At 44.1% G+C, this 16704-nt stretch overlaps 1 protein-coding gene across 3 annotated transcripts in view; it reads left to right on the plus strand.

Moving 5' to 3' along the window:
* LOC119162321 (uncharacterized) overlaps positions 1–16704 on the plus strand; it is a 51164-nt gene that overhangs the window by 13260 nt on the left and 21200 nt on the right. Inside the window, exons 2-3 of one of the 3 annotated variants that reach the window (XM_075884858.1) lie at positions 11456–11855; positions 14626–14738. In XM_075884858.1, coding sequence (XP_075740973.1) covers positions 11461–11855; positions 14626–14738 — 508 coding nt within the window. In that variant the 5' untranslated portion in view covers positions 11456–11460. Of the gene's footprint in view, positions 1–11064; positions 11856–14625; positions 14739–16704 lie in introns of those variants that run through there. The other 2 variants (XM_075884859.1, XM_037414756.2) reach the window with 2 other exon arrangements.

The raw sequence follows: 16704 nt of genomic DNA on the forward strand, positions 1-16704 counted from the left end.
GTAGATCGCCATGTGCAAAGTTTTGTAAACTACTCTAAATTTAAAAAGAGTTTACAGTCAACACTGTCTTCCTTGCCCAATATGGAAGCAAATATAAAAGCTATGAGCCTTTGTTCCACCCTAAAGTGTACAATAAAAAATCACAGTTCACTATATCTTCAACAAAGGGAAAATTCATATCTGCCTGGTGGAATCTGAATTGTGCCAGAGAATATAGACGCAGCAACGCTGCATGGAAAAAACTCCTTACCAACCAATGTCTGACTAATTGGAGGAATTGTTTGTTTGCTAAAGCTACCTTCGAGACAACAGTTTCATTAGCGAAAGACGATTATGAAGAAAAACGGTATAGCTATCTATCCAAGAGCGGCAACAAGAAAGCTCTATTCAGATTTCTCCGTAATCGTAAAGCTATTCCAGCACACGTAAATATTGACTCAGTTATTTTTTCTCCAACTGAGTTGGAAGGTACAATAACTGACATTGCATTAGGATTGGAAAAAAGATTTACATCACAAATCAAAATAAAGTGTGCAAAACCGTCATTAGGAAATGATTTTATTGAAGTAAGTAGGGATGAACTTGCGCACGTTGTTCGTATTCTAGCAAACACAGGTCCTGGACCAGATGGCGTCACTTCAGAAATGTTAAAAATATTATTCGACATCTCTCCTGAAGACCTCCTTAACGTAGTCAACTATTCACTTGAAAATAGTTAGATACCTCCTGACTGGAGACTTGCAAAAATAATACTGCTTCTTAAAAAACAGAGACTAGGAATGCAGATAGATAACATTAGGCCAATCGCTTTAACATCACATGTAGTTAAGTTATTAGAAAGAATACTTAACACTAGAGTTACGAAGTTCATAACAGATAATGCGATAATCAGTGCGTGCCAGATTGGATTTAGACCAGGTTACTCTATATGGTGGGCGCATGTTGATTTAGAGGCTCGTATAAAGTTTGCTCGCCACAGACGACAATATGCGGCCCTAGTAACCCTTGATTTAGCCAAGGCATATGACAGTGTTGAACATGCTATTTCTATCAATGCCCTAAAAGAGCTTACGTTCCCGCAGTACATAAATTGGATATACGAATTTTTAAAAGACAGAAACTTTTATTGCTTCCAACGAGGTGTTTTCACACCGAAGTATAGCCAAACGAGAGGTGTTCCTCAAGGCTCTGTTCTATCGCCTGTGCTATTTGACATTTTGTTAAGTTCAATACCACAGAGTGATAAGGTACAAGTATATCTATATGCAGTTGATATCGCGTTCTTGGCATCTGACAGTGACATTTATTTACTACATTCGACTTTACAGTGTTATTTGGCCACATTGGCAACCTGGTTTCAGAAAATTCATATGAACCTGAACGTAACTAAAAGTGCTATAATAGTTTTTTCAATGGACGTACCAAATACTATTTCTCTTCAGTACCATCAAGAAATAATTCACCAGCTTAACTGTATTAAATATCTGTGTGTAGTGTACGATCATGAACTGAGCTGGCGTGACCACATTGAATATATTAAAATTAAGGTTACACGCGCTGTTGGGATGATTGGTAGGCTTGGTCGCCTACGTTCCGGTCTTCGCAGAGATACGCTGATCATGATTTATCGCATGTACGTTCGTCCTATTCTTGAATTCGGATGTGTACTATTCTCTGGTGGACCAGCATACAAAATAAACCCCCTGATTTTCTTAGAGCGGGAAGCTTTCCGTAGTTGTTTAAGTGTGCCCAAACTCACGGCTAACAATGTTTTGTATCAAGAAGCTCGGATACCCACCCTTGCTTGCAGAGTCCGTATTTTAACAGTCAAAACCTATTTAAAATTTTTTGAATCCACTTTAAGAAGGCGACAGTTTGTATTCTTTGCCGAGCCTAGTGTATTTTTCAATGAGCATTGGTCCCGTGTATATAAACCCCAAGTGCTATTTGTTTAAACACTTCTAGATGCTTTAAATGTTAATATATTCAAGATCACACCATCTGTCAAACCAATCGGCCAAGTGCGAATAGAGTTTGACGATATCTTCCCCATGAATGCTAAACACTTGCCCTCTAAATATTTGATTTGTTTATTAGAACAACACCTGTCTCAATTAGGTACTAATATAGTACTTGCAACGAATGCATCTATGAGTGGCGAGAAGGCAAGTGTGGGTATTTTTTCTCTCTCATTATTCTGGTAGTTTTCATTACGCCTCCCAGATTATACACCAATATTTGAAGTGGAATTAATGGCCGTTATACTAGCTATACGTAAACTTCCTGCGACTCATTCGACTGCTGTGATAGTGACTGACTCGTATTCCGTGTGTTCATTTTAACATCGTCGTTGGCATCAGCAGTACTAGAGACTTTTAAATTACTAATCCCAACAAATATTCGTCTAGCTCGAATGATATGGGTGCCAGGCCATCGTAGTATATTTATAAATGAGATGGCTGACACACTTGTGCGAACATCTCTTGATCTTCCGATTGTGCCAATCATGCCTCCTACAGCTTATGGAACAGCAGCGAAGTTTAGAAAACTTTCCCATCTTGAAGACTTATATGAAGACTTATCAAAAATCACGATACCGAATCCAAATTTCCCGCACCTGCACTTCACATAGAATAATAAATGGTGTCCCATGGGTAAGTTGGAAGTCATGATAACAAAATTACGTTGCCGTGTACCACCTCTTAATTTCTACTTAAACAGGTCTGGTCTGGTGCCATCCCCTCTGTGCTCAAGTGTAACGAACCTGAACATATTGACCGTTTTCTTATCACATGTCACCGTTTCAAAAATCAAAGAAAAAATTGCTTCTAAATTTTATTTAAAAAACTACGAATATCATTTAATACTCCCAATATTTTGTCTTTTGGGGCCGCTTCATTGGGACACAGCAACAGGAACATCTGCGGGGCTCTCTGCGAATCCCTATATAACACAAAAAGATTACCTTGCTGAGTCAGTGATCAGCTCTCGAATTTTACTAGCCACACTACCACTTACTATTTAGCTGATACACTGCAATGATTCAACTTTCAGAAGAATTTCATATAACGGTTACACTTCAGATATTCAACAAATTCTATTAATTCTCCCCACCCCCTTTTTTCTCTTTTTTTTACATTGCGCCAAATTATTTTCACAGTCAAAACACACTAATCATATTCCCCTAGTCTACATAACCTAAAGGTATTGACTAGCATTAACCACCGGCTTCTTGGCCAATCCCCCTTCGTGGGTGAGAGCCACAAAAGAAAGGAACAAGCAAGCAAGAAAACCTATGACGGCGCGTTGATGTTGCACCCCGCAACTGAGCGATTACCGCACTCGGCCACGAAAGTCACCGAGCCGCTGGTGATAAGCAAGAGTTTATCAATGCACCACAAGCGTTTGAAGGACTGCGTCGAAAAAAACGCGTTAGGGAACAATGTTATGCCAATTACGGCGCGTTTAAAATGACTTCAATCGAACGTTGAAAGTCAGGACTACATAAAGCGCACTGACCATTGTTAGAACCTGCTTAGTTTTACTGCAGTGAAAGTTTTTGTCTCGAAAAACAGGTCACTTTTTTGCATTTTCCATGGACTCTCAATATACAATCTTTTACTGCTCTAAAAAACAAAATTGAAGCTTACGCCAATATGATCACTGCAGCATTCTCGTCCGTTTAGGTTCCCAGGCGCGCTCTAGCTGTTGTCTGTTTTTCAACATTAATCTTCAACAAATATTATTCGAGAAAAACTCACTGATTCCATTGAAAACGCACTGGCTTCGAGCCGGGCCGCCAGGGGCGCTGGCTGTTACGTGTCCAGAAAAGTTGGATATGCTCTCTTTTGTCCCGACCAAAGCACCGGAAGCTAGACAGGGAGGGGCGGCAGGGGCTGAGAAGCTACGTCACCCACACCTCGTTACCTTGAGCACTTTCTTTTTTTCTTCGAATGCGCGCCTTTTTCAGTGAGATTGCACGCGCACGCGTGAACAAGTACCGGCCTCCCACGGTGATCTAAGTAACAAGCTTTTTCGCCCACGGATGATTTTTCGCTAACAACCAACGGGGCCTGTGCCGATGGCGGATTTACTGCGACACGAGCTCTCTAACGCTACCGCGTTAAAATGCAGAAAGTGTTAGGATTGGTCACTTGTCCTGGGCATTGTTAGTACAACTTTGAATTGAGGCCAGAAGGGAGAAAAGCGTCTTACTCCATCCAGCGTGAAGGTATTTGAAAACATCTTAACTTGTATTAGAGTTAACGAGGGGTGGAGGAGCACTTTGCAGGGTACGCATGTATTAATCGTGCTTACACATCTCTTATTTATTTTTGAATGTTTGTGGAGATGATCTGTTATTGCTATTTATTACGGCCACAAAAAAAGTGAAGTGCTTCTTTTTCCCCTTTTGTGAAATATTTGTGAAATATTTTGCTGTATGTATGGAGATGACGTGCTTTTATTAAGGTGTTGGCATAGTTGTAAGGGTGAAAGCTATGCAGGAAGTGTGTTTTTGTTATGGTTTCTTGCCTATTGCATCTGCCATGACGTGCGTGCGCGATATTTATGCGAGTGTCAAGTTTAGTTGTTATATATTTCCGGTTCAAGTAGTAATGCTTTCAGCTCAAAAGCGCTTGTGGTGTTCTCTTTCATGTTCTTGTATTTTTCTCGCGCTCCTTTTACGCCACAATGAATCAGTGCTAGCCTGCTCACCTCTCCATTTTTCGCAACTTAAGTAGTTTATGATACCCCATTTCCCACGCCTAGAAATATGCACATATGAAGGGAGGTATTTTCGGCCGAATGCGGTCTCGTAATTCCCTGTTTTAAAAAACAAGCACGTTCTCATATTGCACAATTTTGCACTGAGTGCTCTAGTTTATAAAGTTCCAACTAACAAATAGGTGTTATGAGATTAAAGTTATCACAAAGTTTGCTTCGAAGAAACAAATGCATCTATAATTTGAAGCATGCGTTTCTGCACGCCATTAGATTACTTTTGTAGTGAAACGAGCTCTTTCTTGAACAGCTAGCTGTTACTGGGAGTCTTCACGGCATGTTCCTCGACTTTTTCACGAAGTGCCATAGGTCGTGCAGAACTGCGCTTGCTGGGCGCTTTTTACTCTGCCTTTTCCTGCTCTCGTTGCTGATCGTGCCGTTGCTAATACTTCTAGAGTGCCGCAGTCTGCTGCCTGTCCTTGGGTGTCCGCTGTAGAATTCTCATGCACGCTGGTTTCATTGTCAGCTGTCGCAGTGGTTCCCCTCACCTCGCTGTCATATACAGCTACAACCTAACTGGCCGCTGGTAGATAGATAGCGGGGGTTTAACATCCTAAAACCACCGTATGATTATGAGATACGCTGTAGTAGAGGGCTCTGGAAATTTCGATCACCTGGGGTTTTTTACCGTTCACCCAAATCTAAGCACACGGGCCTACAACATTTCGGACACCATCGGAAATGCAGCCGCCGCAGCCGGGATTCAATCCCGCGACCTGCGGGTCAGCAGCTGCGTACCTTAGCCACTAGACCAGCGCGGCGTGGCTGCTGGTGTTTCGTCAACTAGGGGCACCTGTGCACGACTGGAAAGGAAAATATGTATTAACAAAAGTGTACTTCTTTGGAGCTCGCTAGCAAGAAACGTCTTTGATTGAACATTGACCTGTTACAGCAACTCGCAAAATACTATTAATTAGCTTAAACGAAATTCACAATGGCCATATTTATGCATGAGCTTGATTATAACGAAATGCAGCTTCAATGGTTATGTTGGTGGCTGTAATGTTTTGAATGTTTTGTATCGAAATAATAAATAATGCTATGTTCAGTTCTTTCTTGATAAACTTTCACTGGGGCACTCTAGCAACATCACATGCAACGTTGTATAGCATACTGAGAACAGGCGCCAAGCTGGCTTATAGCAATAAAATGTTAGAAGTTGTAGCGTTATGGTGAAAACAGCTGATTACCTCCGAACGTTCCTCGATCCGGTCACTTTCGTTTATTGGCAGTGATCCGAGAAAAAAATTCAGCTGCCAATAAAACAGCCATTCTATCCTTTTAGGACCAGTGGTTGTGCCACAACCCCTCATCTTTCTGCAAAAAAAGTTTCAAAGGACACATGAAATTTTGCAGCATTTAGCCATGCATATGCAGTATTTCTGCAGGCCAAATAAATAGAATTTCAAAGAAGAAAACTGACAGGTGCACTTGGAAAGAAGCACAGACGTGCCTTTGAAGTTAGACACTGAAAAAATTGACATAACAAAGATAATGACCACAGCGATACTGCAACACCCCATTCAATAAACACATCATACACTCTGCCATAATTCATTCATTTCCAAAATCTTTACGGCCTTGTGAAAAAACAGCTGGCGCAGGAGTCGTTCATGGCAGAATTATACACAGCATCACCTAAAGTTGATCAACCTAAAGGCCTCGGCTCGTTTGAGTGATCCATGTGTTTATTAGGCCTCAGCAATAAGGACATGGACGAAAATGTCACCTGAACGCATGCTTCGACTTTTCGTTTGTGTAGGATTTGCAATTTTTTTAATGCAGCTTTAAAAAGAAGAGCGGGCTTGTCTCGGAAAGCAGCAGCACACGCTCATGCATGTGCTGCTGCTTTCGTCCAGCTCTCCGAGCACGCCACAACACCAACAGTCACCAGCAAAATAAGAGGAAGGACTAAGCAAGTAGAGAGGAGGAAAGCTGGTGTCGTTAACCACAGAATAGACACTGCCCGCCTCTCCTGTGCGTTTCATCACTGTGAAGACTAAGTGTGGTTTGCACGCGGCACGCATCCCTCTGTGGTTACTCCTCAACGGTCGATCCGTTCATCGCGTGCGCCTATTGGGCTCCGTTACTTCTTTTTCGGTTAATTTTGCCTTAAAGTGTGCCAACGGGCATGGCTGCAACGAGGACGCAACACGCTTTTCGAGAGGTGACCAGCGAGTCGCAAAAAATGTATCACACCGAGAGGATCAGTGAGAACGTACTTGGTCGCTAGCTATGTGTAAACGAGCGACACAGCTGATACAATACCCTAGCTCACACAGAAGGATCCACTCTCTACAGCGAGCAAAATTATCCTGTCACCGAAACGCAGTGTTGGTCGCACTGAACGAGCACCATACCACTGAATCCGCCGAAACAAAGTCCTTTAGCAATAGCGCCCCACCTGCCGAGTGGAGATTCAATGACGGGGCAAGCACGGGATGGAACTGCTGTTCCCAGGATGTTGTCGGCGGCCTGCAACTTCAGTGGGCCTTGAAGAGTTAGATCCTTGTGTTTTGCACGTTTCAACGCTCGTTGCAACTTTGAAGAGAAAAGCAACTACATCACAAGATGCCCGTGATTTAATGAGCAAGGCAACACAGGAACAGGAACTCGTACTTACCAGTCAATCCGAGCTGGCTTCTTACTTTACTCCACAAGTCGTCCTTTAGCAAACTGTCCTTGTGTTTGGGGTGACGTTTGTCGTATAGGACGGGGTGGTTGTACAGCAACTGAATGAGCATTTTTGCTAAGCGCACGTACTTCACTGTGACCGGAAAAGCGATTCGGAGTTGGTCGCCCTTTTTTTTTTCTCAAATTTCTTGGCTAGCGCTCTTATTCGTTCGCCGTGAGCCAAAACAGCGGCAAAAATCAGTCCGAGAGCAATCGGCGTGGAGAAGGCCCTTTCGGCGAATCTCGCCACCACCGAATCGGACTTGGCGGCTGTAATTCTCGGTGTGAACGCGCCATTACTACAGGTACGACAGCAGTCTCAGCGTGGCATTATTGTTATAAAACACTTTCTCACCCACGTTAACGCTATTTCTCACGCCGACATCAAGCCTGCATGTGGTCATTTGCAATGGAATTTTAACCAGTGGCATTGCTCATTGGTACAGCACTGGTCGTCATGCAGGGTGCCCGGGTTCAAGTCCTATTCTATCCTCCATCCCATTTTATCCATTCTATCCAAGTTTTTATTCTATTCGTGTGATAGTGGTGACATGCACCGGCGGCGGTGGACAATTATTCTGCCAAAATCGGCCCTTGTTATCTCATAAAAGATTTTGCTGTAATATAGTTATTTTGGGAATTATCAGGGTCACCAGTGCCCTCTTGTCGTTCGCTAATACGGCATTTGTCGATGACTGAGTAGTTGTGCTTGGGCATGCGCAGTGATCCCCATTCGGGTGAGGGGGGTGTAGGTTCATCGTAGAATTCCCCCTTCGACCTACTAAGTCAATGTATGGGGCACATACCCTCTCCTTTAGGAAACGATAGGAGAAAGTGCGTGTGTCTCCCGACCCGCCCCCCATGCACATGCCTATGGTCGAGTGTTGAAGTCAAACATACAGTACAGGAATCAATAAGTAACATTCAGGCAAGAGCGTAGATACAATGTGCTAGAAGGGCTGACAGGACTCGGCACTGACAAACAAACACGAACATTTGATTCGTTGGTGAACAATTCTATACGCTTCTTGGGAAGCCGAAATACTAAGAACTTCAGTTTGGAAAAAAGCATTATATATTTCTGCACCTACGAATTAAACGCTCGGGTTTTAGTCAGTGCCAAGTCCTGTCACTCTTTTCTGTCCCGTGTATCTGTGCTGTTTTCTGCTATGAAGCCAATTCAACGAGCCGGCGTGTATACCTATATAAAGTTCGACAGATAACGTTAATCATGTGGATCATGTGCTTCCGATCGTGCCTTCAACTGAGTGCCTGCAGGAGACAATGTTCAGAAGTAGCTATGTGCTTTCGTTCATTGTCCCGCACATTTTCGCTGCACAAAACAGTTAGGTGTTTTTTTAAAATGTGCTTCGCATTTGAATGCATTATTAATCATAAAATGAGACAATCGTAAGATTCTTGAAAATAATTAAAGTTACCAAGTTTCCACTTGTGTTGTACCTATTTTGTGATAAGTATTCACTTTTTTGCTCAGTAGCAGTGACAAATTTGTCTGGACGTGTCCTCAGTGTTGCACAGATGAACTTGGGCCTGACGAATTTGCATAAATTCAAAAAATACGCACTCAATACACGTCATAAGAACACCACTATTTACAAGCTTTGTCGGGTAACCTCCTCCTTGCCACAACGCAAACTTACCAGTACCTACTCTGTGCTTATTAGGCAATAAAATAGATCCTAATCTGCTGCTCACTTCTCTCACTTAATGGAACAACGCTCTGAATGCCTTCTTTGGCGAGGACGGCCTCGGCCAGTGTCTGAGTATCTTTTCATCCGGCGATTGGCGATTGTTGAGTCTATATGGAGCTTTTGAGAGTTATTTTCTTCGGGCACTGAAGCGAGGACACTCGTAGAGAAGATGGCAAATAGTCTTCGCGCAGCCACAGTTGCCCATGTCAGGCTGCTGGCCATTCCGATTTGAAACGAACAAGCATTCATTCTCCATCGCAGGGCAGCACAGGGTAGCCAGTCAGTCGGTGAATCGGCTAAGCTCACTGTTCTTCCTTCTTTCTTCTTTCTCCACTCCTGACTTAATGCACTTATAATAAGGAAACATCACATAAATTTCAAAAACGCGGACAAGAATGTTGCAAATCTGAAGGCATTCTCCGGGTGCGCCCACCTTCAACGCCTCTTCGCTTAAAAGCACAGATTCTTGGGAATTCATCCACCCACTTTCAGGAGTCCAGGACATCAACAACTTGACCGTCCGGAAGGCCCGTCGTATTGCAGTAGATCAAGGCCTACCAATGCCGTCATGGTTGAATTCATCTGCTTATCTGCAACACTTTTTTTTTCGCAATTGGGAGCTAGTACCCACTTATTGCAGCTGGAAACTGTGCTTGCACAAGTGCACGATAGTTATTTATTTAGAGACGTTTTGAGAGCGCCCAGCAGCCGCTTCGGTTTCGAAGAGTACAGAGCTGGGGAAGAGCAGTTCCGGAGGCAAGGTACACACAGCTGGCCACAAGACCACGCAAAACTGTGACGTGGTGGCCTGCCCAACAGTGGGCGCCGCTCTGGCAGCCAGGACTCGCAAAGTCACAGGCGCGGAGGAAGAAATCGAGTGTAGCTCAAGCGAAAAGCGCGTGGAAGCAAACAGCCAACAGAAACTTGTGACATAGATTTGTTTACACCCGCCGCAATGATGTCGAATCAGCGAGGGACCTGAATCTCGCTCAGCATGCACTGTAAAATTTACTTTACCTATGTATAGGCTACATTTGCCCTTGAGATTTTGTAGATGTTGTGTATGTCTCCAGATAAATCTATCTGACTCAATACCTGGCCTCCAAATACTTGTGTCAGTGCTCTTTTATTTTAATATATATTTTTTTCAAATAAAATGCGCTCATCCGCCAAGGTGATCAAATGATTATGGTACTCGACTGTTCAGTAAGGTCACTGGGTTGAAGCCCAGTGGTATTTTCGGTGGTAGCACAATGAGAGAGGCCCGCGAGATTAGGTATATGTGCTCGTTAAACAGCTCTGGGTGGCTGCACTTTCGATGGAGGCTAAAATGCTGTAGGCCCGTGTGCTCGCAATTGCGCGCACGTAAAGAACCCCAGGTGGTCGAAATTTCTGGAGCCCTCCACTATGGCGTCTCTCATATTCATATATAGAGATTTGGTACGTTAAACGTCGTATGCCAATTAATCAAAGAAACCCGGGCATTCAATATTTCCGAAGTGCTTCACTGCGATGTTTATCACAGTGGTTATGTGATGCTAAGCTCCACCAATTTTTATTGTTTTTAAGTTCTTGGTTTAGCTTACGTTAGAATGCATCTGTAAAGGGCACTTTTTTGAACAATAAGTATACTGTGAGCGCAATCTCAGTCACATCTCAGTCGGACACGAGCCTATTGCTTGTGATTAGTGCCACAAAACACAGCCACCAACCTGAAGCCCCCGTTTCACGTTTTTAAATCTTCCTATCTAAACAGGGATAGGCATGGCACCTGGAATTTGAAATCGCATGCGCTGCGATGCTGACACGAGGGCCTTGAGTACAGGTGGTCAAAACAAGCGCTGATAAAGGTGTGCATCTGTTACCATGACTTGATAATTTTGCGCATCACTAGCGCCGCCGAGATTCCATTTTTCTGCACGCTAAAACAACCAGGGTACCCTTTCGCAGCAACTGGATTGCCGTCACAAAATTCGGTGTTGTCACATTGACGAGGGCGCTGTCACATCGGCGATTCATGCTGTAGACCACTCCGTGTGCTTTGCGCCGACATTTTACCGCAATGAAGGTGTCACTGTTTGTGATTCACGTGCACCTTTCGGCTACTTCAAGACACCCCACAGCTTCTCTTCGTGCCATTTTTTCGACACTCATCGGCGTTCCGAAGCAACAGCGGCGGCACACAGGACGTTGAGGAATTACAGCTTCTCGCGACTGCACCAGTTCACACTTTCTGTCTGCAGTTTCGTGTGTCCCCCCTGAAGTATTTCCCGTCTGTTTTCGTCCAGTTCACATGGAAGCGTCAGCGGAGAATCTGAGGGCGTCCCCGAGGAGCTTACTGTGGGCAGCGATTGAGAGAGTCTCAGAGCGCGCATGCCCACCTTCTTCGGAAGTTCCTGGATTTTCCGAGGAGGAAACGAAAAACAATCAATGTTGCGCAGAACACCTTCAAGACTTTCATGAACTGCAACCTGCCACGTCGCCAGGGCGATGTTCACCGATCCTTGGGGCACCCACTATGACTTCGGCGTCCGCAATCATCGCCGATATGGTGGCCACTGCTCAGTTGAAACAGTGTCCGCTACATCTGATGTTTACTTCAAGGTGTGGCCGATTTTTTCGGAACGGAGAAAACTTTGAGTGCATCGTTGGCAGTGATGGCCGCCTTTCGGCGAGAGTCAACGCAAGGTAGGCTTTTTTTTTGTGCCAGGTGGGTGAGCAGCTGTGTCTATCACCAGCATGTGTTGTGCTTATGCTATGGGTGTACTTGTACTGTTCCAGGGAGTGCCTGCCTTATGAAACCATTTCTTGTGCTCATTTCCTGCAAACAGTATTGTCATCCATGCTATTGCCGCAGTGTAAAGAAAGTTTGCAGAGATGTTCTTACGCATGAGCTCAAACGTTGTTTTCATCATACTCGTATCTCGGCGTTCCGCCATTCTCTTAGAAGTGAAATGAAACGCCTAAATTCCTGCCAACGTCATTGCTTTTATTTACCGTATTGTAGCGTAAATTTTGGCTGAGCAGTGATGAGCACGTTCTAAGCCGGGTAATGAGTATGTGCTGTCGATAACAAAACTAAGCACACCTGAGCTGGTCGTGAGGGGGTCAAATACCAGCTGGCGTGGGATTTGTCAATACCCTTTTACGGCGAGAGCTGTTATCACAGAAAGGGCCATTTTTATAGCACCGCCGTGAGTATCCAGGACCGCTACCACGAGAAGAAAAAAAAACACGAGAACTAAGAAATATCCAGGATAGAACGGGGTTCAAACTTACACCTTCTCCGTAGCCGCAGAGTATTCTACACCAAAGTGCCATGGCGATTTTCTAATCTCCTTTGCAAAAAAAAATGTCAGTGTTTTAGGAGTTGATTGTCTTGTTTTGCTAACGCTGACTGTGACGATGACAAGCTGCGAAAACCATGAACCGTAAGGAAACTTCTTTATCGTAGTAAAATGATTTGCAATGATTTTGTGCTGCTCAGGGGTACTATCAGTTTGGCTAGCAGATCAGTCAATATACAGAAGACAGTTTTCATTGTAATATACGTTACTGTAGATAAAAAATCACCATTTTAAACATCTCAGGGGACGGCGATGACTGCATCACTGTGCTAAGAATTCATTTCGGGGTCACTGCTTCGGCTGACATCGTCGGTCGATCGGCATAAAGCGCAGCACTTGTTGAGTGCATTGAGATTTCCTTTTTTTTACTTGCCCTCAGCGCGCTATTGGATACATCAATTAGTCGCAGCCAGATGCTTATTTGAACGCTGATTTTGGTCAAGCTGCACGGCACGGTGGCCCAAAAACACTACACTCATACATGGATGGCGCCGAATAATCAAAATGCGGCACTTGTTTAATGCACTTCTTTTTCTTCCTTTGTGTGCCGTCTTGGCGCACAGTTTGACCAAAATAAACTCAAATGAACTTGTCCAGCACTACGTGTAAATTTACTCTTGAGTGAAGCTTTCGCATTTTTTTTTTTTTGTAATATATATGAGTGCAATGGCCGGCGCTGATCTCGTACGGAAGGCCGATTTCGCCCGCGCGTTTCTAATATTGTTACAAGGTTTTGGCTGACGGTAACAGTGCATAGTGAGACATACCAAAAAAGTGCACACCATACCGAAAATAAAGTTGGCGTTGTTGGTGAGCTGCGTTGTGGCTGCGGACGGTCTACTGTTATTTTCACGTAACAATATCTTTGCTAGGCGCACCTGCGCGACAATTCATTTCTCGGTGTAATATTCGCAGCAAATTCATGCGTAAGCTTTTTATTATAGCGAAAAATACACGTACAAGTTATAAAATGGTCTTCGCACACTCTGGCTTCAACGCACACTCTGGCTTCAACGTTTGGTATTAAAAGGCTACCTGTCACTGTGGCTCACCTCACAGCCGTGGTCGACCTAATCTTTTTTTCTTCAATCCATGGAAATCAATACCTACGTTTGCCTTTCACGCTCTCATCGGAGAAGCCAACGGCTGAACCAAACATAGTTCATCAGCACTATAAAAAATATTGAGTAAAAAGGGTGTTTTTTGTCCCACAACAATAATCGTCATCAGGCTTGCGCTGCCTTTCTTGAAAACTCGGCGCTGGCCACTTTCCTATCGAGAATGCAATGTAACCCTGATAATGGGCATGTCTATCGTGATCAGAAAGTACCGGGCGCGGGGCGATAGCCCAAGCATGGAACGCAATACAGATGACAATTATTGCTGTGGGACAAAAAGACGCCCTTTTTACTCGCTCTTTTTTTAGAGTGAGGAGGAAGATAAACCGGCGAGCGCGCGCGCGAATCCCGAAAAATGTGAGGCATGCGGTGGAGCGGTTCGCCGTCATCTGCTCTTCTCGAACCGGAAGCCGGATGCAGACGGTGTATCCCACAATCCCTCGCTCTTTCACTGGTCACCTATTCCACGCGAAGAAAATGTTTGGCTACGCCCCTGCTGTGAGGGGAGCTACTTCATCGTCCGCTAACACGCGCTGCCGTGCCTCGAATAGTCGCGAGACGAACCGTTCGCTAGACGAACGAACAACGTGCACGGGGCTATAAACGCCTGCGTAGAACTCGCTTCAGCCCCCGGCCTGCGGTGGCAGCCGCGCCCTCTGAAGTTCCCCTCAACAGTAGACACCTATGTACGCTCGAATGACTTCCTCGTTTGTTTTTGCTTTATTTAAATGCCTCTGCTTGCAGAGCTGTCTCGCTCCCCTTCGTGGTTCATCTTATCTCGCTGTCACGAAGGTTGTCATTGAGTAAACTACGAATTACCACACCTAATGTCAGAAACGCCTAGTGAAAGAAATTATGAAACTTGTTTGGTGAGATACACAACCGCACCATTCCGCGATGCGTTAATCTCTTACCGAAGGTGTAGTTGAATGGCTTCTTGTTGGGTTGCGATAAACAGTTTTTTTTTTAATCATGCGTGTCCTCCACTTTCAGTCCCCGCTACATTTACATGCGACTCCAGGGGATGAAGTCGAATCATCGTTACTTCGTCTCCATCAATGTCGAGCTGTGTGGCGGCGATACAAGCGATCGAGACAATGACGTCGGTGAGTTTAAATAGCGTGTACTAAAGCCAAGATTTCTGCGGGATTTTTCACCTCTATCTAAAGAAACCCATTCACAAAGGCAAAAATAGTTCGCCTAAACGAAAACTGTTTGCTTGAATTTCACCGTTTTACTTCGCGTAAAATGTCTACCTCTAGACAATAAGCACGGATCTGTCGTAGAAAAGGTGTTAAGCTACATTGGAATGGCAAAATAATTAAAACGAGCGCGAAAAAAAACATGCCACAAGAATAAGAAAGTCACAAGAGAGGCTTTCTTCATTGTTTTCGTGCTCCTTTCCATTGTGTATTAGTATCATAACTTTGCACTACAAGAGATTATTCGCCCATTCAAAATCTGAGTCAATCACCCTAATTTCTTTCAAGCTTCATGCTCACTCCCGTTCATACTCACGTAAGCTCACGCCCATAAATATTCTTTGACAATTGCCTAATTTTTATTCATACGATAAGCCACTAAATCACGTCCATGCTGAAAAATTCTCATACTTCAGGATGCACACTCCAGTTCACACTCGTGTGCACTCACTCATACGTAATACCTTTTGCTCAAACTCACATATACGCACAATCTGATTTACTCATTCAGCTTCATACTAACGTGCACTAACGCCCACATATACACACGTTCATACTCGCATATTTTCGCCGCTAAACTGCAGCTACTCACTCACGTTCATATCCGAATCTATTCACACGGAAATAGCACAATATCACTCATGCTGCTTATTCTCGCACTTCAAGCTACTCATGCTCATACTTAAGGGAACTCGCACACATAAGTACACACCGATGTTTAAAATCACGTCTGTTCACTCAGGCTCAGAGCGGGTGGGCGGGCGGGCGGGTGGGTGGATTAATGGATGAATAGATGAATAGCCTCAAAGGCGCCAAAGTTCACTAAAAAATGCTTCGTATTTAAAATTGAACTGAAAGAGTGCGACCAAAATGAAAATGGCTAAAAATTTTAAAAATGACAAGTTGGTTTCCGCATGATATGGCATTGTTCACAGACATCGTTTGTGAAATCTCATGTGTATATTGCGAATGTGTTTATGTCGGTAAAGTGGTAGCTAAAAGACCGCATGAATGACGTGAAGAAAAAGAACGGCGTGTTTACCGCACTTGCAGAACAAGTGGCTACATTTTATCTGAACAATGACTTGACCAAACCAACCGTATTGGCAAAGGGAAGAAATGTGTGTTCACATCAATATCTAGAATTCCGTATGATTCGCACTACGAAACAAACACTGAAAAGAAATTACGGCGATCTGCCATCAGCGTACGCCAGGTGTCTCAGCAGAGTTCTAAAACTCGCATAGGCCGGCTTCACTGGGCAACTTTACTGTGAACACGGCTACTGCATACGGTAGCCGAAACGTCGTTTTTTTATTTTATGGGCTAAGCTCGTAAAACAGTAGGTTTGCGTTTTTACTGGGATCAATTCGTGACCGCCTAGTTTATGGATGACTCAGTAGGTGTCGCTAGTGTGACAGATTGACGGACGGACGGATTCACGGCTTACCGATAAAACTTTACAAAGATTCGCCCTAATCGATCATCATCCGTCGATCACTCCATGAATATGCTGTGATTTTTCGGTTTCTTTTAAAGCTTTTTTTTAGTTGGCACTCTTTCACGAATGTTGATACTCACGTGCACTAATATTCATACGTGCTCACTTACGTTCATACTGATATACTCACACTCCAACCGGCTCAGTCACGTTGATACTGATGTCTGCTTCCCCGCATACGTACGCACTCGCTTTCATACTCATGTCTATTGACACTTGCAAACATTCATATTCATATTCGCATCAGCTAACACTATAGGTCAGCGAACTCGCTCATCTGTCGACTCCCTCGGACTCAGACTCAGCTCAAGCCACGAGTCTGAGATAGTCCGGGTGAGCAGTATTTTGGCAAGCTTGAGTCTGGGAGAG

This window comes from Rhipicephalus microplus, unplaced genomic scaffold (genome assembly GCF_043290135.1).
Source record: "Rhipicephalus microplus isolate Deutch F79 unplaced genomic scaffold, USDA_Rmic scaffold_49, whole genome shotgun sequence".
NCBI classification, from domain to species: domain Eukaryota; kingdom Metazoa; phylum Arthropoda; class Arachnida; order Ixodida; family Ixodidae; genus Rhipicephalus; species Rhipicephalus microplus.